This window comes from Lipotes vexillifer, unplaced genomic scaffold, assembly GCF_000442215.2.
Source record: "Lipotes vexillifer unplaced genomic scaffold, Lipotes_vexillifer_v1.1 scaffold639, whole genome shotgun sequence".
NCBI lineage: Eukaryota > Metazoa > Chordata > Mammalia > Artiodactyla > Lipotidae > Lipotes > Lipotes vexillifer.
The window spans coordinates 2,727,882-2,746,923 of record NW_006786377.1 but is presented as its reverse complement, the minus strand read 5'-3'; the positions used below and the strand labels follow the sequence as shown (position 1 = coordinate 2,746,923).

At 42.1% G+C, this 19,042-nt stretch overlaps 1 protein-coding gene across 1 annotated transcript in view; it reads left to right on the top strand.

Moving 5' to 3' along the window:
* MTHFD1L (methylenetetrahydrofolate dehydrogenase (NADP+ dependent) 1 like) overlaps positions 1-19,042 on the top strand; it is a 194,981-nt gene that overhangs the window by 74,630 nt on the left and 101,309 nt on the right. Inside the window, exons 18-20 of the mRNA XM_007458769.1 lie at positions 2,488-2,628; positions 5,307-5,375; positions 9,314-9,425. Coding sequence (XP_007458831.1) covers positions 2,488-2,628; positions 5,307-5,375; positions 9,314-9,425 — 322 coding nt within the window. The remainder of the gene's footprint in view (positions 1-2,487; positions 2,629-5,306; positions 5,376-9,313; positions 9,426-19,042) is intronic.

Sequence of the window (19,042 nt, the reverse complement as noted above, 5' to 3'; positions counted from 1 at the left end):
GGGGGGGTGATGGGATGAACTGGGAGATAGAGATTGACATGTATACACTGATATGTATAAAATAGATAACTAATAAGAACCTGCTGTATAAAAACTAAATAAAATAAAATTCAAAAAAATAAAAAAATCAAATCTTGGAAAAGAAAAAAAACACAGGTTAAAAGAATTTGGACTAAAATGAATATAGCGTAATCCAGTTTATGTTAAGAAAAAGCCAGCATACATGTTTATATGTGTAAAAACACATAAAATGGAAGCTGAAAAGCTGTTCACCTTCTGAAATCAGTGACTTCTGATTTCAGAAGAGGAATAGTAAGGAAGTTCCTTCACATTTTCTCTGCGTATTTTTGTACTCTATCTTGGCACTAGAGAGATGCAGGATTAACAGTTGCTGTGATCTGAATGCCTATTTTGTGCCTTTTATTGGTAGGCCCATTACATACGTGAGCACATTTAGTTTGTAAATCTGGTTTGCAAATGAGAAAAGTTGCCATATTGTGTTAAGTGACTTGTCCAAGGTTATGTTCTATATTGCTTTATGCATACATATTGTTAAGTAAGAAGGGATTATATCTAAGAGGTTTACCAGCTTTTTTTAACCTTAAAACTATTGAGAACATCCTTTTATGTCAGTAAATGTAGATCTATATCATCTTTTTTGGCTTGTGGGACCACACGGCTTGTGGGATCTTAGTTCCCCAACCAGGAATCGAACCCGGGCCTTTGGCAGTGAAAGTGCGGAGTCCAAGTCACTGTACCGCCAGGGAATTCCCTATATCATCATTTTTTTAATGCCTATATAATACCACATCTTGTAGATGTACCATAATAGATAGAACCATTTCGCTGTTAATGGACACTTAGGGTGTTTGCAGTGTTGGGCTATCATAAATAAGCTGTAACATACACATGATAGACAGATCCATAACTGCAGAGTCAAAGGGGATTCGCATCCTTGTCAACATGGCTTTTTGTCTTTTGCCTAAGTCTGTGATAAACAATAAGAATAGTCTCATCTACACCTTTATGTGATTTAGAAATATTTTATTTGCAAAACAAAAGTGCGCAGCCTGTATTAGCTATACCATTCAGGCATAAAATGAGTAACTGTATTTATATTTATCCTTGTTTCATTTTGATGTTGCTAGAGATGCAAAAATTTGAAATTGTAACGATTACAAATGAAGAACTTATGGGTGTTATACATTCCACTTATCACTTACACAGTTAATATTTTAAGAATATTTCTAGCCTCAGGTTTTGCGCAGAAAGTCTCATCATTTTTAGTTACTTTTCATATGTACTGTTTTTAATGGAACGGTGGTGTAGAAAACCCTAAATTTCATACAATGAAAAACCACTGAGGTTTGGAATGGGTTATATTGAGAACGTAATAGTTGAGCATAGGTGCATTTGCCTTTCAGGTAATGTGTTTTCACTACATCAGTGACTACTGAAATCGCAGCCAGGAAGTAGCCAGAAAGCTCCTCCTTTCCGTCACTTCCGTTCTTGTGGGTGCCGGAAATGGACAATAAAATATCTCCTGAGGTGATCCCTCCAGGGCACAGCCATTTCCTACGTAAGACTGAACTTGTCTGGCTCACATGCCCCTTGGGAAGGAGTCTAATGAAACGGTTTTGTCCGGTGGCTGAGTTCGGAGGGGGAGGATATGCGCGGTCCTTGTGTCTCTTTTGGTTCCTGTTGGATTGTGTCCAGCTTGGAATCAGAGCCAGGAGCGGGGAATAGGAAAGCCAGGAACATTTCTCAGGAAGTAGCCGCTCTCCAGCATTCATGGCTGGACAGTTCACGATCTGATGTGGCCAAGCCTCCGTGGACAGCTCAGAACTGATTCCATGTCACCTTGTGACTGGGGGGATGACAGAAGTCGAGGGTCTCCTCACCTCTGTGCTGAGCTCTAAGTCTGGGAGACTGGCCTCAGAACTCTCTTTTTTCACAATCTGCTCCTTACCTCTTTGCTGGGCAGACACATGCATCCGCCTTGACACAGGTAAGGAACAGCAGGGGTAAGGCAGCAGACTCTTCCTTTATTTTGCTGATATGCATTGAATGACTCCTGCATTTCACACTCAGGCCTCCGAGCTGGGGACTCAGGAGCAAATCCCTCCCCAAATGGTCCCTGCCTTCATGGCACTTACAGTCCACTGGTGGAGCCGTGCGTCCATCACATCATCACATGAATAATTCCGAGGCTGAAACGTGCTACAGAAGCAAATCTCACAGCGCCGTGAGCTGCCGTAATGGGGGGCCCAGCCAGGCCGTGCTCAGCACAGCAAATGGAGGAAGGGGTGGCCTCCCTAGGGAGCACCGATCCCAGGACCGCGCATGTGCTGGAAACCTGTGCCTCTGAGAACGGCCCATCGAGGGTTAAAACCTGGGCCTGCAGGAATTGCTGCAATACAGATCCCCATGGAAATGGCCATCCAGGTGGAGCTGCAGCTGACCAGTACCTTGGCTTTGCCTTTTCAGGCGCAGTTTGACATCGCCGTGGCCAGTGAGGTCATGGCAGTGCTGGCTCTGACTGACAGCCTCACGGACATGAAGGAGCGGCTGGGCAGAATGGTGGTGGCCAGTGACAGAAACGGGCAGCCCGTGACGACAGGTGATTTGGTACGTCCATCTCAGAAGCTCCAGAGAGCTCGCTGCCCCTGTTCTTTTGTGATCAGAAGGAGGAAGGTTTTCTTCCTCTTACATCACTGGGTAATAATGGGAATTCAGAGAATTTCTGCACACGTTTTCCTGCTCACCATCCCGTTTGTCTTACAACTTCATTATGTTCTCACAGGCATTTATAACATGCTTGTGCCTGACTGCAACCAAAGCATATGAAACCTGTTTCGTGAGCTTTTCACGATCCTTTCCAATCCTGATCTCTGCTCTGCCTGGGGTGTGGTCATCCTCCTGCAGCCTGTGGCTTTTTTAAAAAAGTGTGATCTATGCTGGCTTTAAATTGAGGGCAAATCACCTTTCCAAGGGATAAGAAGTGACTCCACCTTCATGGAAGGGAAGGTTAAGTTAAAAATGGCACATTTTTGGCTCCAGCCTGCTCCCTGGGCACCCTGGCTTGTTTAATTTTGTGCCTTCGGCTTGGGTTTCACATTATAAAAACAGAGCTCCGCCTTAATCATTCTTACTCATGTAGCTTTCTGTTGCGTGGAATGATGCTTCTTACAAAGCTTTCATGGCACACCACCACCTTCCTTAGTGCTTTTTGTAATTTGGCATGCTAATCTTTTTTCCTTTTTTTTTTTTTTTTTTTTTTTTTTTTTTTTTTGCGGTACGCGGGCCTCTCACTGTTGCGGCCTCTCCCGTTACGGAGCACAGGCTCCGGACGCACAGGCCCAGCAGCCATGGCTCACGGGCCCAGCCGCTCTGCGGCATGTGGGATCCTCCCGGACCGGCGCACAAACCCGAGTCCCCTACATCGGCAGGCGGACTCTCAACCACTGCGCCACCAGGGAAGCCCTCTTTTTCCTTTTTTTAATAACCAACTTTACTGTTAATCCGCATCAATGGTGTAGCTATTTCATTTGCTTGTACGTGTTTATAAGCATATAGTACTTAGTACAACGTAGGCAGCCATTACTCTAAGTTTAAGCTTACTTTTCCACATATCGAGTCACGTACCATAATGGAATCTTAAATGCACACTGATGATTGAAAAACAGTTGTGAAAAGGAGACAGGCAAATTAATATTTTATTAATTCCAGGGCCTTGGGATATAATTTTAAACCTTTGCCAAAATGTCTTGGTTACCTTTTGGCTCTTTTGAAGAGATGAATCTGAATGACTCGAGTCTTGTCAGGTAGATTAAATAGATATATGTATATCAGCAGCCCATGGAATGCTTAGTATAAGGCTTAAAGAGAAAACTCAAACCCAGGTTGCTGTAAAAGTACTGCTTTTTAAAAATGATCGACATCTCAACATTTCTCTCTAAACTTGCATATAATTGCATATAATAGTTTCTGTATAAGTATTTATCTGTATCCTCTTAATCTTAGGGATCAATAAATATGTGCCAGGAGTAGTTTGAAACTTTATCAACAAATATTTCCCTAAAGTTACTCTTTTGGTTTTGATAAAACTCTTGGATCTGGACCCAAAAAACCCAAAGTTAACTCTTTTTAGTTTCCTTTTGTGTTTCTTGTTTGCAGAAGGTACCTGATTTCTTCATATATTTATAATAGGAAGGTTACAGTTCTTGCAAGGTTTATTTTCTGCAATAAAGTAGAAAGTAAATTCGATTTTTAAAGAAATCTTCAATGATTAAATATTATAAAAATACAAAAATAGAAACTGATCATATAAGAGAAACACTTAACATTGCTGGTGACTGGAGGTAGGAGGAGAAAGTAATAAACGAATGCACCTTGGAGCGCTGAAGAGTCTCTAGATTCTACCACCTTATCTGTTAGGATCTGTTGCATGCCACATTTATTTTTTCAGGGCCACGTTCACATGCATTGGCTAGTATTATGGCCTTCCCATAACTGACTAATCTGTTGAAAGATACTTGCCCAGTGTCTTTAGAAAAGGTGGAAGGGAGTTTTTTTTAAAAAAGCTTCCCTTTGTGGCCTTCTTTGGCACAAGTAGTATCCCCAGTAGCTCTCCGACTTCATCCCTGCTGTGTCTCTTCCTCCACCTCTTCTTTTCCGGGAATGGGATAGGGAGCTTCGAGAGAGCCCAACTCAAGCATTATAGGATTGGAAGGAAGCAGCCACAATCTATGTACAAGTGGCATCAGCTCCATTCTAGGCAGACATAGCACGAGAGACAGAAAAGGAGGAGCCTTTCCAATGCAACAGTGTTCTGAGTGCCTTCGGTTATCTGTGGGATGAGAGGTCGAGAGAGGGTGGGAAAGCAGATTGGGTGCCTTTAGACACGTCCCTTTCCCTTTCTTCGTTCCCTCTGCGTAACAAGCCTCGTTTTTGTTCTTCATCTGATTTCTCGGGGCAACAGTGTAATCTCTGGTAATGAAACATGATGTGCATAGTTGCAAATTGAAAGGTATGGCAAGCCTCTTATTTCCGTCAAAGGAGGTCTTTTTAAAAAATGCGATGACTGCTGCTTCCCCATCACATCTTAGAAGGGTTGGCATCCATTCAGGTGGAGCAGAGATGGACAGAGGCAAGAGCACTGTGTCACCTGTAGCTCAGAGCTGACGGCGGCCGGTGGCGATGCCCCCGTAGGAGGTAGGCTGCTGAGAAAAGGCTGAGAGACCCTCGTGCGAACGATCTTTTGTCAGTAATCTAAATAAGTGGGCTTTTTTCTCCCTTTCCTTCAGGGGGTGACAGGTGCTTTGACTGTTCTGATGAAAGACGCGATAAAACCGAATCTGATGCAGACCCTAGAAGTAAGTGATTTTCTTTTCATAGACATTGTCGACAGAGTTGCGCTAATGAGATTGCTTGTGCGTTCTCACACGTGAGCATTTCCAGCCAATATGAGCCCGTGAGGAGCATCAGAATAACTGCTTGGCCATCCCCCTGCAAAAGTTCAAAGTTCTTTGATATGATTCATATCTTGGCTAATTAAGTACTAAATGACCAGAGGAGAAACTTAGAAACTCAGTGTCTGATATCTCAGTAACTTGTGTAGCCATGTTTATCACGTTTACATGATGTTTTCTATGTTGCTTTTTTTTTTTTTTTTTGACTCAGCTTCTCATAATCCTTAAGTTTGGGGAGTTTAGGTTTTTGTCTTTTCTCTCTCCAAGCAAAACGCAGAGTATTCAATAAACTTAAACATACACACACACACACACACACACACGCACGCAGAGTAATGCTGAGAAATATTTTCTAGGAAAGTGTGCCGTGCTCCACTTTTTTAACAAGGTCGTTTTTTGTATGTGGCTTGCTCAGTGGGGGCTGACACAGCCGATGCTTTCCCTTCTGGAGCGCTTGTTCTCTTGCTTTTGACGCCTTGCTTTCCTGGACCTTCTCAGTGGCCTCTCCTCCGTCTCTTTCGCTGCCTTCTTCTCAATTCTCCAGCTGCGCTTTCCTCCAGGATCAGCCGTGTGATAACACTTGAACTCTGGCTCTGAATCTCCTGACCTCAGCATTTCAGACTTGTAGGTGTGGTTACTGAGAGCTGCTAGGGTGGGTAAAAGGCATTTCAAAGTTATGCATAAAAAAAAGCATCTTTGATTCCTGTCCACCTCCTACCTCCTCCCAACTCGTTCCATCCCCCAAACCTGGTCAGTGGTTCAAGCCCAAAACCCGCCTTCTTGTCATTTCCTACATGGCACAAAATATTATCTGAGAGCCCCTATTTCTTTTTTTGTTTATTGTATTTCTCCTCCCACCAGGATGAGAGCAGGACTTTTTCCATCTTGTTCATCATCATATCGCCAGCTCCTAGAAAGTTCCTCACACATATTAAGTGCTCAGTAAACACTTGCTGAAGAATTAAATGGATATTTATTGTTTTTACTCCATTGCTCCTAAAAATATATACATGTTAAATAAATAACTAAATAAATGAGAAAAAAATGTTTAAAGAGACATGATATTGCTTCATGATAACACTTCCCCCTCAAAAATGAACACATTATCATCATCATTAGGGATGATCAGCTTACTGTTTTAAATAATTATCTTTCTTAGATTAAAAATTACTCCCACCTTTAATACACATCCCACTCTAAAAGGCTAGTTTCTTGTTAGTTGAATGAATTACTGGGTTGGACTGCCCCTAAGCAGTTCTTACTGTGCTCACATTTGTGACGTCATTTTGATGTCACAGGCAATGGGCTTTGTTTGAAAAATGAGTACAGCATTCCGTTAAAATATCTGCACGTATGAACTCTGCTACCTGCGTCCTAAATATTCATTCCACATTAACGTGGCTAATCAGTGGCAGTAGGAACCTAAATCAACAAATGGTCTAAAAATCGCTGGTTAATGTACAGATTCTGCTTTAGTGCTCATGTTTGAACACACTTGATTGTTAGTCCCAGAGGAGTTTATCAAGGGCTCCATTGCTGCAAGGTGTCAGGAGACCAGTAGTTCTCAACCCTGGCTGCACATTAGAATCTCATGGAAAGATTAAAGATGCTGATGCCGAGCTCTCCCCTAGACAAAGTGAACTCTAGAATGTCTGCCAGGTAAGGCTTCGATACCCTGGGTGATTTTTGTATACATAAAAGCTTGAGAACTTCCCTGTGGAAGAGAGAGAATAAGAGATCTTAACATTTTACCATGGGTTAACCATGTGCAGTGTTGAGGAAAACACCCACTTGCTGCAGTCTTTTGTCCAGTATAGGAGCTCCTGGCCACTTGTGGTTATTTCAATCTAAATTAGTTTAAATAAAGTTTAAAATTCAGTTCTGCAGTCATACTAGTTCTGTTTCTACTTATTTATTTATTTTCACCAGCCACACTTTAAGTGCTGCATAGCCACCTGTGGATGGTGGCTATTGCATCAGACAGTGCAGATACAGAATATTTAGAGCACTGCAGAAAGTTCTTTGGATAATGCTTTTTTAGATCTCTGGTCAGCAAAGAGCAACTGAAGTTTTAATCTTAGGAAATGTTTAAAAAGTCCATCATGGAGAATATTCACAGCTTTGTCATCACAGAAGCCAAGATATTTCCTGTTATTACTTTCCTGAACGTTCTGCATATAAAATAAAATTTTGAACTCACGATAGATATTTTTATGTCTTTGGGTTAGTGATAGAATTTCTTAAACAAAGTATTAACTCCGTATACTGCATCATATAAGTATAAATATCAGTTGAGTGTGTATTTGTGTCTGTGTTTGAACGTCCAACAATGATGGTCTAAGAATTTTTCTATTTAAACCACATACTGGGAGTTCAAAAACCAGGGCTCTAATACTGATTTCGTGATTAATCTGTGTGGCTTTTAATTTCATTTTAAATTAAAATTAAATGCTGCCCATCCAGTCCCTGGAGTGGCTGTCCCAGGAATAGCAGTGTGTTTATGCTGATCCAGCCATACCCTGTCACCTGTCGCCCTGGAGACTGGTGCCAGGTGCTTCTCAGACAGATGGCCAGGATGAGGGTTGCAGGGCATAGGAGAGTGAAGCCAGCCGCCCACCCAGGGGTGGAGCCTGTGACCTTGTCTCTTTAAACTTTTCTCATTAGCTCCGCTGCTAGCTTTCCACAGGCAGCCACATCCTAGGACTGGCAAAGGCTAGGAGGTGATGGAGGCGTTAATACCTTTTAAACAGTGTTTCCGTCAAAGCACTTAAAAGGCTTATCTGCATAGAAGTGAGAAACTATAGATGGATAGACAGGTGGAGATCTAGACAGTAAACATGCATGTATGCATTTCCATAAACACGTATCCCACGGTATTATTTCCACAGACATTTGTATGGCCGTATCCGTACTCTGTGACTGTCCCTCCTGAGGACTTTGGGGGGAAAAGTAAATAGAAAACTCTGAGTGGATTTGATCAATTCCTTTTCACTCTCAGTGACGATTTTTCTTTCACTGCCTTTCTTCCTGCTTTTGTTCACCTCTCTCAGCTTTGAAACATGCTCGCCCACGGCCCATCCTGGTTCATGGGAACTTTCCATGGCTCCCAGGCCCCATCCCCTGCATCACTCCCTGCCTTCCCCATGTCAGTGAAAGGGCAACCTGTATTTTCACAGGTGGAGCCAGGGTTCACACACACAGACCTCAGTGGCCCCAGCTGACTCTGAATGCAGCCTAAACAATTTAATGCACGTGGGTGATTTTTTTTAGCGAGGGCTACAGTCTCTTCTCTTTGACAAAAGAGAAGTGTAGAAATGAAAGTAAGGATGACTATATGACAGATTTTGTTTAAATAATTAAAATCTAAAGTTTTTGAGAATTCCCTTTTTTTTTTTTTTTTGCCTTTTTAGTAACTAACATTTTAGTATGGTTGAAATTTTTCTTTTGTTTTAATAATTACCAGGTAACTTAACTTAAAAAATTAACAGATAAGAGAAACAATGAGAAAGACAAAGTTTTTAGAAATCAGAATAAGATTATTATTGTAAATATAAAAATGGCTTATAATAAAAAGTACTTGCCCTGGCATGATTCCCACGATTCATTTATTGTGTTGATTTTATGATGAATTGGTTAATTTCTTAATGGGGGTAAACAATTTAAACAAGCCTCTTAGACCAACAAGGTTTAATTCCATTCTTTGTAACAATATAATGCAGAATGATATGAAATAAGGTTTATTTCATGGTCACTGAGACAGCTAAAACAGTGGCTTATCAAAATTCTAGTAGGAAATAACTGATTCTCATAGCTTTTTAAAATTTGCTCTTCTGCTTCTACAGGGGACGCCCGTATTTGTGCATGCTGGCCCCTTTGCCAACATTGCCCACGGCAACTCTTCAGTGTTGGCTGATAAAATTGCCCTGAAACTGGTTGGCAAAGAAGGATATGTAGGTAAGTCACTCTTTTTAAATGTAGTTTTTGAAGAATATTGAAGAAATCTGGAAGGTGATGGCTGGAACAGAGTGAGATCCATTCTGACTTGAAATATATTCTTGTAATCCCGCCTTTCAGAGATGGCCTCAGTACTGGAAAAACCCTAAGGTCTGGGCTGTACTAGTGACATGACATTGTGGTCGAACCATAGATTTTGATGGTCAGGTGCGTGTGGTTTAGAATATAAGCTCTGACGCTTGCTGACGACGTGACTTTGGGTACAGTGTAATGACCTCTGAGCTTCAGCTTTCTCAGCTGAGAAATGGTGATAACAATATTGTATCAAACCTTATAGGGTTATTTTGAAAACCAAATGAGATTATTTATTCATTCAACAAATATTTATTGACAACCTAACACGTACAAGGCATGCGACTCAGAGCTGTGGCTGTGCGGTGAGCAAAGCAGACCTAGTCCTGCCCTGCTGGAGCATCCTGTGTGTGTAGTTTAACAGGAGAAAATGCTCTTTAAATGTTAGCCAACACTAGCAGTAACAGTAATACTGATTACCTGAAATGAAATCAGTCTTCTCTTCGTTGAATCCGAGTGTGGTTTTGTGGCCTAATGGAGAGGAGATTCCCAACCATTAGACTAGGACATTTTTATTAGTAGGGCCTCAGATGTTTTGCTGCTGTGAAGCTCTTCTTTGTGGTACCTGCTTCTCTCTGGGTTTTGTTGGATATTCCAGCCATAAAGAGGGGGACAGTGCCATAGAGTTTGCTCAGTCCGTGCCAGCCCCAATCCCACCCACAATATTAAGGTTGTAAGAAAGAAAAAGATAAACAAGGATTCGTGGAATATCACCTTAATTTGACATCTGAGGCATTACCCTGGCAGGTTTTCACATGCCAACAAGTAATTTACATTCACTGCGTGAGTGTCTTTAATCAAGTCTAGCAATTGCTTCTTTCACACTGATCGTTAGCCTTGTATCTCAGAAGTGAGTTATTTTACATGAAAAGATGCTGCTGGACAGAAGATCTTAGCTCTGCATTTTTACACTCGGCCGTTAAAAAGATCACTCAGGGTGGCTGAGTCTGTTTTAAGAATTCCTTATAGACATACAGTCAGGATCAAATGAGGATTTATGTAGTTCATTTCTCAAAGGTCTGCATTATACAGCTCTCGTGTACTTTGCTGCTTGGGTACGAAATCCGCTATGAGAGTAGCTAGACATGCTGTCTAAGTGGATTTGCTCAACTGATAACAGCATAATTGTAGAGCTAATGGAGGAGGTTGAGTAAGAGCAGGCACTGAAAAGCTGGACGCTTACGTGAAGTGTAGGTTCTAAAGCATCAACTCCACAAATAAAAGAGTTTCTAGAAAAAAGCACTCTATGCTGACAGAGCTCTCTGCCTCTGTACCAATCCTTCCTTTATCAACACATGTTTATAGAATATGTGTTGTCATGGCTAAGGATTTCTAAAGGCATATGCTGGTGATGCACACAGAACATACTAGCTCTCTGTGTGACCTTGGACAAGCCATTAGCATCTTTGGGCGTGTCCCTTGTAGGCAGTCTCATCTGAAAAATGAGAAGCTGGACTAGACAAGGAATTGGATCTGGATAGTTAGCCATGGACCCAGAGTTAGAAGCTGTGGAATTGGAACCCTGCCTGGTAACATGACTTGAAGCCATTTACTTAACTTCTCTAGTCTCTGTGTCCTCTCTGATAAAAGGAGAATACCTGTGCTGCAGTATTTTAATGAGTAATATCAAAAGAGAAAGTGCTTTTAAACGTAGAGAACTATGCAAATGTCAATAATTATGTGAATTGTTTCTGTGATCTCTTCTGCTAAGAGGCTGTAAATGGGAGATAGTTCAGTGACAGTGAAATCTGCCCACTGCCAGAGGTTTAGAAGCCTAGTTCTAGAATCAGAGTATCTCTGTCAACTCCTTTCAAGTTGTGTAACTTTAGGCAAGGTAACCCTTCTGTGCCTCAGTTTCCTTATCTGTAAAGTAAGGATTTTAATAGGACTTGCCTCATAGGTTTGAAATGAGGATTAAATGAGACCATGTATAAGTCCTGGCATGGCACCTGACACATGGTAAGACAGGATAATTCTTAGCCACTTCTCATTATTCACTCCATTATTGCTACATGACTAATGGAGGTTAAATTTCCTTTTTTATTTAGTTTTTATTTTCAACTGTGGCAAAATGCTTAGAACATAAAATTTATCATTTTAACCAGTTTTTAAATTTTTATTTATTTATTTATTTTGGCTGCACTGGGTGTTAGTTGTGGCATGCGGGATCTTTAGTTGCGGCGTGTGGGATCTTACAGTTGCAGCATGCGAACTCTTAGTTGTGGCATGCATGCGGGATCTAGTTACCCGACCAGGGATCAAACTGGGGCTCCCTGTGTTGGGGGCATGGAGTCTTACCCACTGGAGCACCATGGAGTTCCCATTTTAACCATTTTTAAGTGTACCACTCAGTGAAATGCTTTCACATTGTTGTGCAACCGTCACCATCATTCATCTCCAGGACTCTTCATCTTGCAAAACTAAAACTCTGTATCCGTTGAACAACAACTCCCCATCTCTCCAGTGCCTGAAACCACCCTTCTACTTTCAGTCTCTGAACATCACTATTCTAGATAATTCATACCAGTATTTTTGCTTTTGTGACTGGCTTATTTCACTTAGCATAATGTCCTCAAAGTTCACCCATGTTGTAGCATTTGTCAGAACTCCCTTACTCATTAATTAAGGCTGAACAATACTCCATCGTATGTATGGAACGCATTTTGTTTATCCATTCATCTGTCCACGGACACTTGGGTTTCTTCCACCTTTTGGCTGTTGTGAATAATGCTGCTATGAATGTGAGTGTACAAATATCTCTTTTTATATTATTTTTAATATATAAAGATCATGGTCCATCACATATAACTGTGTAACACCAGTGACTTAGATCAGTATAGACCACAAGACTCAATACCTGTGGTGTTAAACTCTCACGAAGGTGGCAAATTGATGCTGCAGCTCCATGAAATGCTGGGAGCAAAGTCAGTGTCGTGAACAGTGGGAATAAGGAACAACGCTCTTTCCCCGTTGCCTGGTCAAGCCCGCTCTGTGGGCTGGTTCATTCCTTGTACTTGGAATAAATTTATGGTAGATTGCTCTCGCTCCCAGTTAATATCTGGTTCCTTTAAAATATTTTTTAAAACATTCCTCTAGTCACTTTGGTCACAAAAATGGTCTCATTTTATTAAAAGGATATGGGTCCAGTCTCATGAAAACTCCAAATTTCACTCAGATTGAAGCTTCACCCTGCCTTCCTGGGTCTGCCTCTAGGTGACAGCGGGATGGGGAAGGTGGCTGCTTCTCTGACCCCCCTCACATTGCACTTAGGTCGACTCTGGCCCCTCCAGGGTTGAATTGAAGGTTGGCCATTCGATGGTAGCAGTCTGGCCTCTTCCACATTCTTGGCAGAAGACCTCTGTGTATATCTCCATTTCAGAAAATCCTGCTGCTGGTTCCACACCTGGTCTCCGGGTACCGCAGCCCTTCGACCTCTGACCTACCATCAGTGGGAATGCAGTTACATCTCTCGCACAACCCTGTCACGGGCTGTTTCTTTTCAGCTCATGGACATTTTTCATACCCCGGTCCACCCCTGTGTCCCTGATGGCAGCGTCACTCTTGATTCTTTCCAGTTGTTCTCCTACAGCCTCACTCACTAGCTGCGGAAAAGGGGCAGCAGCTCTGCCTCCTTCCCACAGGAGGCGTGGAGTGGGGCTGGCACATCCATAACTTTCTTTGAAGAAATCCTTCCCCATGATTTCTTGTCAACCCCTTTCTTTGAAAGGTATCTCTTGGACTAAGGGATGCAAAGTGTATTTTCAAGCAATTCCTTTGCACGTGCTGCTAGGTCTAGCGTTGTCCTTTGGCACGTGAGCAGTTGACATGGTTTTGGGGTGTCAGGCAAAAGACCCCCATTTTAACATCCATCTACAGAAGTTAAATGCAGTAGCACGGGTTTGTCTGAAGTATGAATATGAATCTATGTCCATAGGAAAGCCGTTGTATGTAGGAGACTCTCTTAAGTTAAAAAAAATGCTCAAACTCAAAAAGATTGGTAATTTGGATTACATTTTAAAAATAAATTATTCATGATAAAAGATACAAGATTAAAAAGGCATGTGACAGATTGGGAGGAAACAGTTTCAAAGATAACAGACAAATGACCAGCCTTCAGAATAGATAAACCGCCATGGACTACAGACTGATTTTTTAAAAAAAGGGACTTCCCCTGGTGGCGCAGTGGTTAAGAATCCACCTGCCAGTGCAGGGGACACGCATTCAGTCCCTGGTCCGGGAAGATCCCACGTGTGATGGGAAATTATTAGAAGTCATGGCCCCCACCCCAATCTCATTTCTCTGCCCTCCCCACTAGAAGTGCCCACCATCCTGGATTTGGGGTGTTGATGCTCAGGTTTTTAGTTATTGCTGCTAACTTACATATATTCTTTAGTATAGGAGTAGGGGGGCTTCCCTGGTGGCGCAGTGGTTGAGCGTCCGCCTGCCGATGCAGGGGACACGGGTTCGTGCCCCGGTCCTGGAAGATCCCACATGCCGCGGAGCGGCTGGGCCCGTGAGCCGTGGCCGCTGAGCCTGCGCGTCCGGAGTCTGTGCTTTGCAACGGGAGAGGCCACAGCAGTGAGAGGCCCGCGTACCACAAAAAAAAAACAAAAAAAAACTTAGGAGTAGGACCTCTTAATTACAGGTCACCAAATTTTACAACCTGATCTTCCAATGCTTGAGTTGAATTCACTTAGAATAATATTAAGTTAGACTAATTTGGGTGGGGGGGGTATTCATTTTGATTCCAGTATGGTTTATTGGTCATTTTCTGCTATAATACTGAAAATCCAGGTAATGGAGAGCAGCCACACGAATTAGATTGCAGGCTTCAGCCGCCTGGATTTGAATTGCTCTCTGCTGTGTGCCCACTGTGACCTTAGGTAGGGCGAGTAACCTCCCCGAATCTTGGTTTCTCCTTACCTAACTCACGGCTTGTTTTCAGGGCTTAGGGCAGTAATGCTGGAAAAGAACAGACCCTGGTGACTTTGGCCCAAACAGAACAGTGGACGCCAGCTGCTGTTACCACGTTAAGATGCTGACGATCTTTACTTTTAAGATAAACCTTCACAAATACTAATGCGTTCTTTCAAGTGAAGAATATCTATGTTCTGAAATTGGAAAACACTACTGCTTGTTCCCTTCTCAGACAAAGGCGTTTAGGACCATTATCCATAGAAGGGATCTGAGATTCTGAGCAGATCTGATGACCCCTTTGGGTTAGGGGAATCCTTCTGGAAATATGGAGATCCTTCTGGAGTCCTTCTGGAAATGCTGTATAGTTACCAGGGAGAAAGCAGAATGCCCTGGAACCCAGCAAACTCACAGGTGCATATGATACCCAGTACAGTTCCCTCTTCAAATTTTAAAGTCTTACTTGCTCACTACTGAAATAACAGGAAAAAGATTTTAGAATTTACAGAAGTAATGTGGTGGTGTATCTTCTCTAACCAGTTGCATCTAGCAACTATGAATATACCACCGCTTCTCCGTTCTCTTGTCAACAGATATTTAGGTTGTTTCCAGTTGTTGTGTTATTATAAACAGGAAATGTTGTGATGAGCAGACATTCTTGCTCTTATCTCCTGGTGCACTTGTGCAAGAGTTTTACCCTAGGAAAGGATTAGATATGCTGGTAACATCCTACATGTGAATAACATAAAACAAGAATTTTCCCTTGTTAAAGCCTCTGCCCCTCCTCCAGCTACCCCTTCCTTTGTAGGCTCCTTTGCTGAAGCATCGTCCCGGTGCCTGGGCTCATCCTCAGATCCTTTCTCTTGCTGCCCCGTACTTTCACCCTAGGACCTGACTGACCATCTCCACACGTAGCCAGGACCTTTCCTTGGCCACCATCTATCCAGATGCCTCCTCACACTTAAAAATTTCTAAGCCATATTTCTGATTCTCTTTCCATAGGTCCCAATCCTGCTTCCCCATCTCAGTTGATGACTGTTTCATTCTTCTGGATGCTTTTGTCAAAGACCTTGAAATCATTCTTCCTTCCTCTTTTTTATTCACACCCCAAACCCAGTCCATCAGAATGGATGTGACCCAACCACACCTGGCACGTGGCTGCCCCAACTGGTTTAGGTCACCACCATCTCTCTCCTGGGCTTTGTGACAGCCACCCCGCACCCCTCCCTGACCACAGAGTCTGTTTCCATAATGCCACAAGAGTGGTCCTGTTGAAGCCTAAGTCACACTCCATCCTGACTCTGCTAAGACCATCCGGTTTTGTAGCTTTCAGAATAAACCCAAACATAATCTCTTCCACCATCTGCCCCTCTGATCTCATCTCCTGCCCTGCCTCTCCCCCAGTTTGCTGAGCATCTGGCATGGGTGCTCCCCGCCGCCTTCCACATCAGGGCCTTTGCACGTGCTGTTCTCACTCTCAGAGCTCTCTCATAACTACATGGTTTGCTCCCTTGCCTCTCTCAAGTCCCTGCTTATGTGTCAGGGAGGCCTTCTGCATGCATTCTAGCTGAAAGAGCACCCCCCCCAGCACCCCCATCCTCTGTGCTGCTCCACTAGACATGCAGGCATTTGTGTGAACACTGTCTGTCTCTCCACTGAATATAAATCCTTTAAGGCACTGGGACTTTGGCCCTTTTGTTCACTGCTATATTCTGAGCTTCTGAGTAAATATCTAATAAGTGACTCCCCAATTCAAAGAACTCCATGGAGCTGGGGAGCGTCCATTAATTTTCCACCTCAGAAGTATAAGAATTACAAACATGCATTCTAAGGACAACCCCGGTTCAAATACCAGCTCTGTTCCGTATCAGCTGTGACTTTGAATGAGTTATGTAGCCCAGTGTGTTCTCAAACTCAGCATAGCCATTCCCTCTTTTTATACCCAACACTTGACTATCGTAAATAAAACGCAGGTACTATAACCTTCTACAGGTAATTTCAAAACACAACGTAATGTGTTCGTTGTGATATAAAACTATTTTATGGTAGCAGGATATGTATTTCAGTATGTATTTATTAGGAAAACTACTTTGACTATACTAAAAGATATTCTGAGTAGTGCTTGCACATACACAAGGATTCATTCACAGGACGGCCACAAGTGCAGAAGGATTAGGCGTGTTTCGGCACCTCGGATGTCACAAGTGGTTATCGGCGTTGGTGATGCGATGTTCTGCCAAAGTGAACATGTCTTGGCAAAGTTCCAAAGAAAACAAAGTTAACCTTCCTTCAGTTTGCACTCTTGTTTGCATTCCTTAAAAATGATAGCTACTGATAGCTTGATTTGGAGTTTTTATGTAAAACAGATTGTGGGGAGGGCTCTAAGGTCATATAATCGTAATCAGGTTTTCCAACTACGAGAGTGGAAGGAAAGTCAGGTGGGGCAGGGGACAAATTTTTGCGGGACTGTCCTGCACGGTGCAAGGTCTCCAGTATCCTGGCCCCACATATTGAGGACCTGCTGTGTGCTGGGCATCCTGCTGGGGACTTCCTCTGTGTTTTATGTATATGTTAATAAGTCTTATACCAACCCTAGGAGGCAGTTGCCATAACACACCCCATTTTACAGGTGAAGAAACTGAGTTAGTAGTCGCCCAAAGGCTAACAGCTAGTGCAAGGGGGGAGCAGAGATTTGAGTCTAAGCCCCGGCACCGAGCCTTTGCTCTTAGCCCTGTGCTTTACTGCTCCCAGAATGTGCACTTTCATTCTGTATCACCATTATCACATAGCCCTATGCTTAGCACGTAACCAGCACTAAATAAATATTTTTTTAAATGAAAGGTTAATAATACACATCAGTTTACTGAATAACTTATCTACTGGTAAACACGTCTGAATTTCCTCTAGGCTTTTTATGGTAAACATTGGCATATTTGCCCGGTGGTTTTTTGAGGCAATAATTCATTAATTAAAAGAGTAGTTAAATAAGAAGAGTAGACAGTTTTGAAAGGAGTTTTGAACTTTCGGAATATGTCCAACCTGACCTTGACTGCTTCTTTGTGTGCCACAAAATGCAAATTTATTTTCAATGAGTTATCTAGCCTATCCCTACTTAGGATTTCTGTGTATCCTAAATAATGCGCTCGTCATGTAGTTCTGCTTTCCATCATAATAAGACCCCTATCAAAACACTGTCTTGCAGGGATTAGTGCTGTGAAAGTTAACATAAAATGATTTTTAAATGCATAGGCTTTTTGAGGATTAAAAATAAAAATACCCACTATGCAATGACTTTAAATTTATATTGTTTGACTACTATCTTACCCCATCTTGGCTGTGAACTTTCAGCCTGAGGATGCCGAAGAGAGTCCAGCTACCCTTACTTAATGTATAAATTGTAGTTTAGAAAATTGCAGTTATATGAGGTTGTTCTTAAGCTTTTAGCAATGTTTGATATAATTACAATATTGCGCTGTTCTCATACAAAGAAAACCTAGTAGAACTTTGAGAAGGGAGTATAAGGAAGCTGACTGCCACTAAATGAGTAGTGTATTCTTGAGTGGAACTTTTTATATCTTTTTGGGGGAGGGGAGAGATAATTGGATTTTTAGGGCTTTCTAAAAGTCTCAGCCTCTTGCTAGCTTCAACCATAAGTGTTCTTTTAGCCATTAATGTTTGGATGTAAGTAACGTAAATTTTTAAAACTACCTGAAGTTTAAAAGAACTATGTCAAGTTACTAAGTGCTTGGTTATCCAGTTCAAAATAAAGCAGAGTAAAGAAGTAACTCTTTACTTGAAGAAAGAGGTATCTCAATGGAATGATAAAGACCTCATGCAATAGAAGAATTTAAACAGATTTGAAAAACAGAAACTAACAATCAGCATCATATTAAATATTGAAGTCCTAAATGTACACGAATGTATTCAGGCCATGACAAGAATACTTATGATTGAGCTTCTCTGGTGGCGCAGTGGTTGGGAGTCCGCCTGCCGATGCAGGGGACACAGGTTCGTGCCCCGGTCCGGGAGGATGCCACATGCTGCGGAGCGGCTGGGCCCGTGAGCCATGGCCGCTGAGCCTGCGCGCCCGGAGCCTGTGCTCCGCAACGGGAGAGGCCACAACAGTGAGAGGCCCGCGTACCGCAAAAAAAGAAAAAGAATACTTATGATGATCACCATTATTATTCATCATTATTCTGCAAGTGTTAGCCAATGTAATAAAACAAGAACAATACAAAAGTATAAATATTAGGAAGTGATAAATTTTCCACTGTTTATATACAGTATGATTGTATAATAGAGAGTTCAAGAGATTTATTTTAAGTAAATTGGTTGGTTGGTTATTTGGATGCAATGTAAGTATGTAATAGTTTTTCTTTATATCAGCAATAAACAGATACTGTAAAAGGGGAAATATCCTATTTATATATGTCCCCAAGCTATAAAATACCTAGGGATAAATTTAACAAGAAACGAGCATATAGAAAGAAAACCATAAAATGTTGTTGAAAGACACAAAGCAAGACTCTTCAGTCTGAATCGTTGGTGAGACATACGCCATGTTCTTTTTT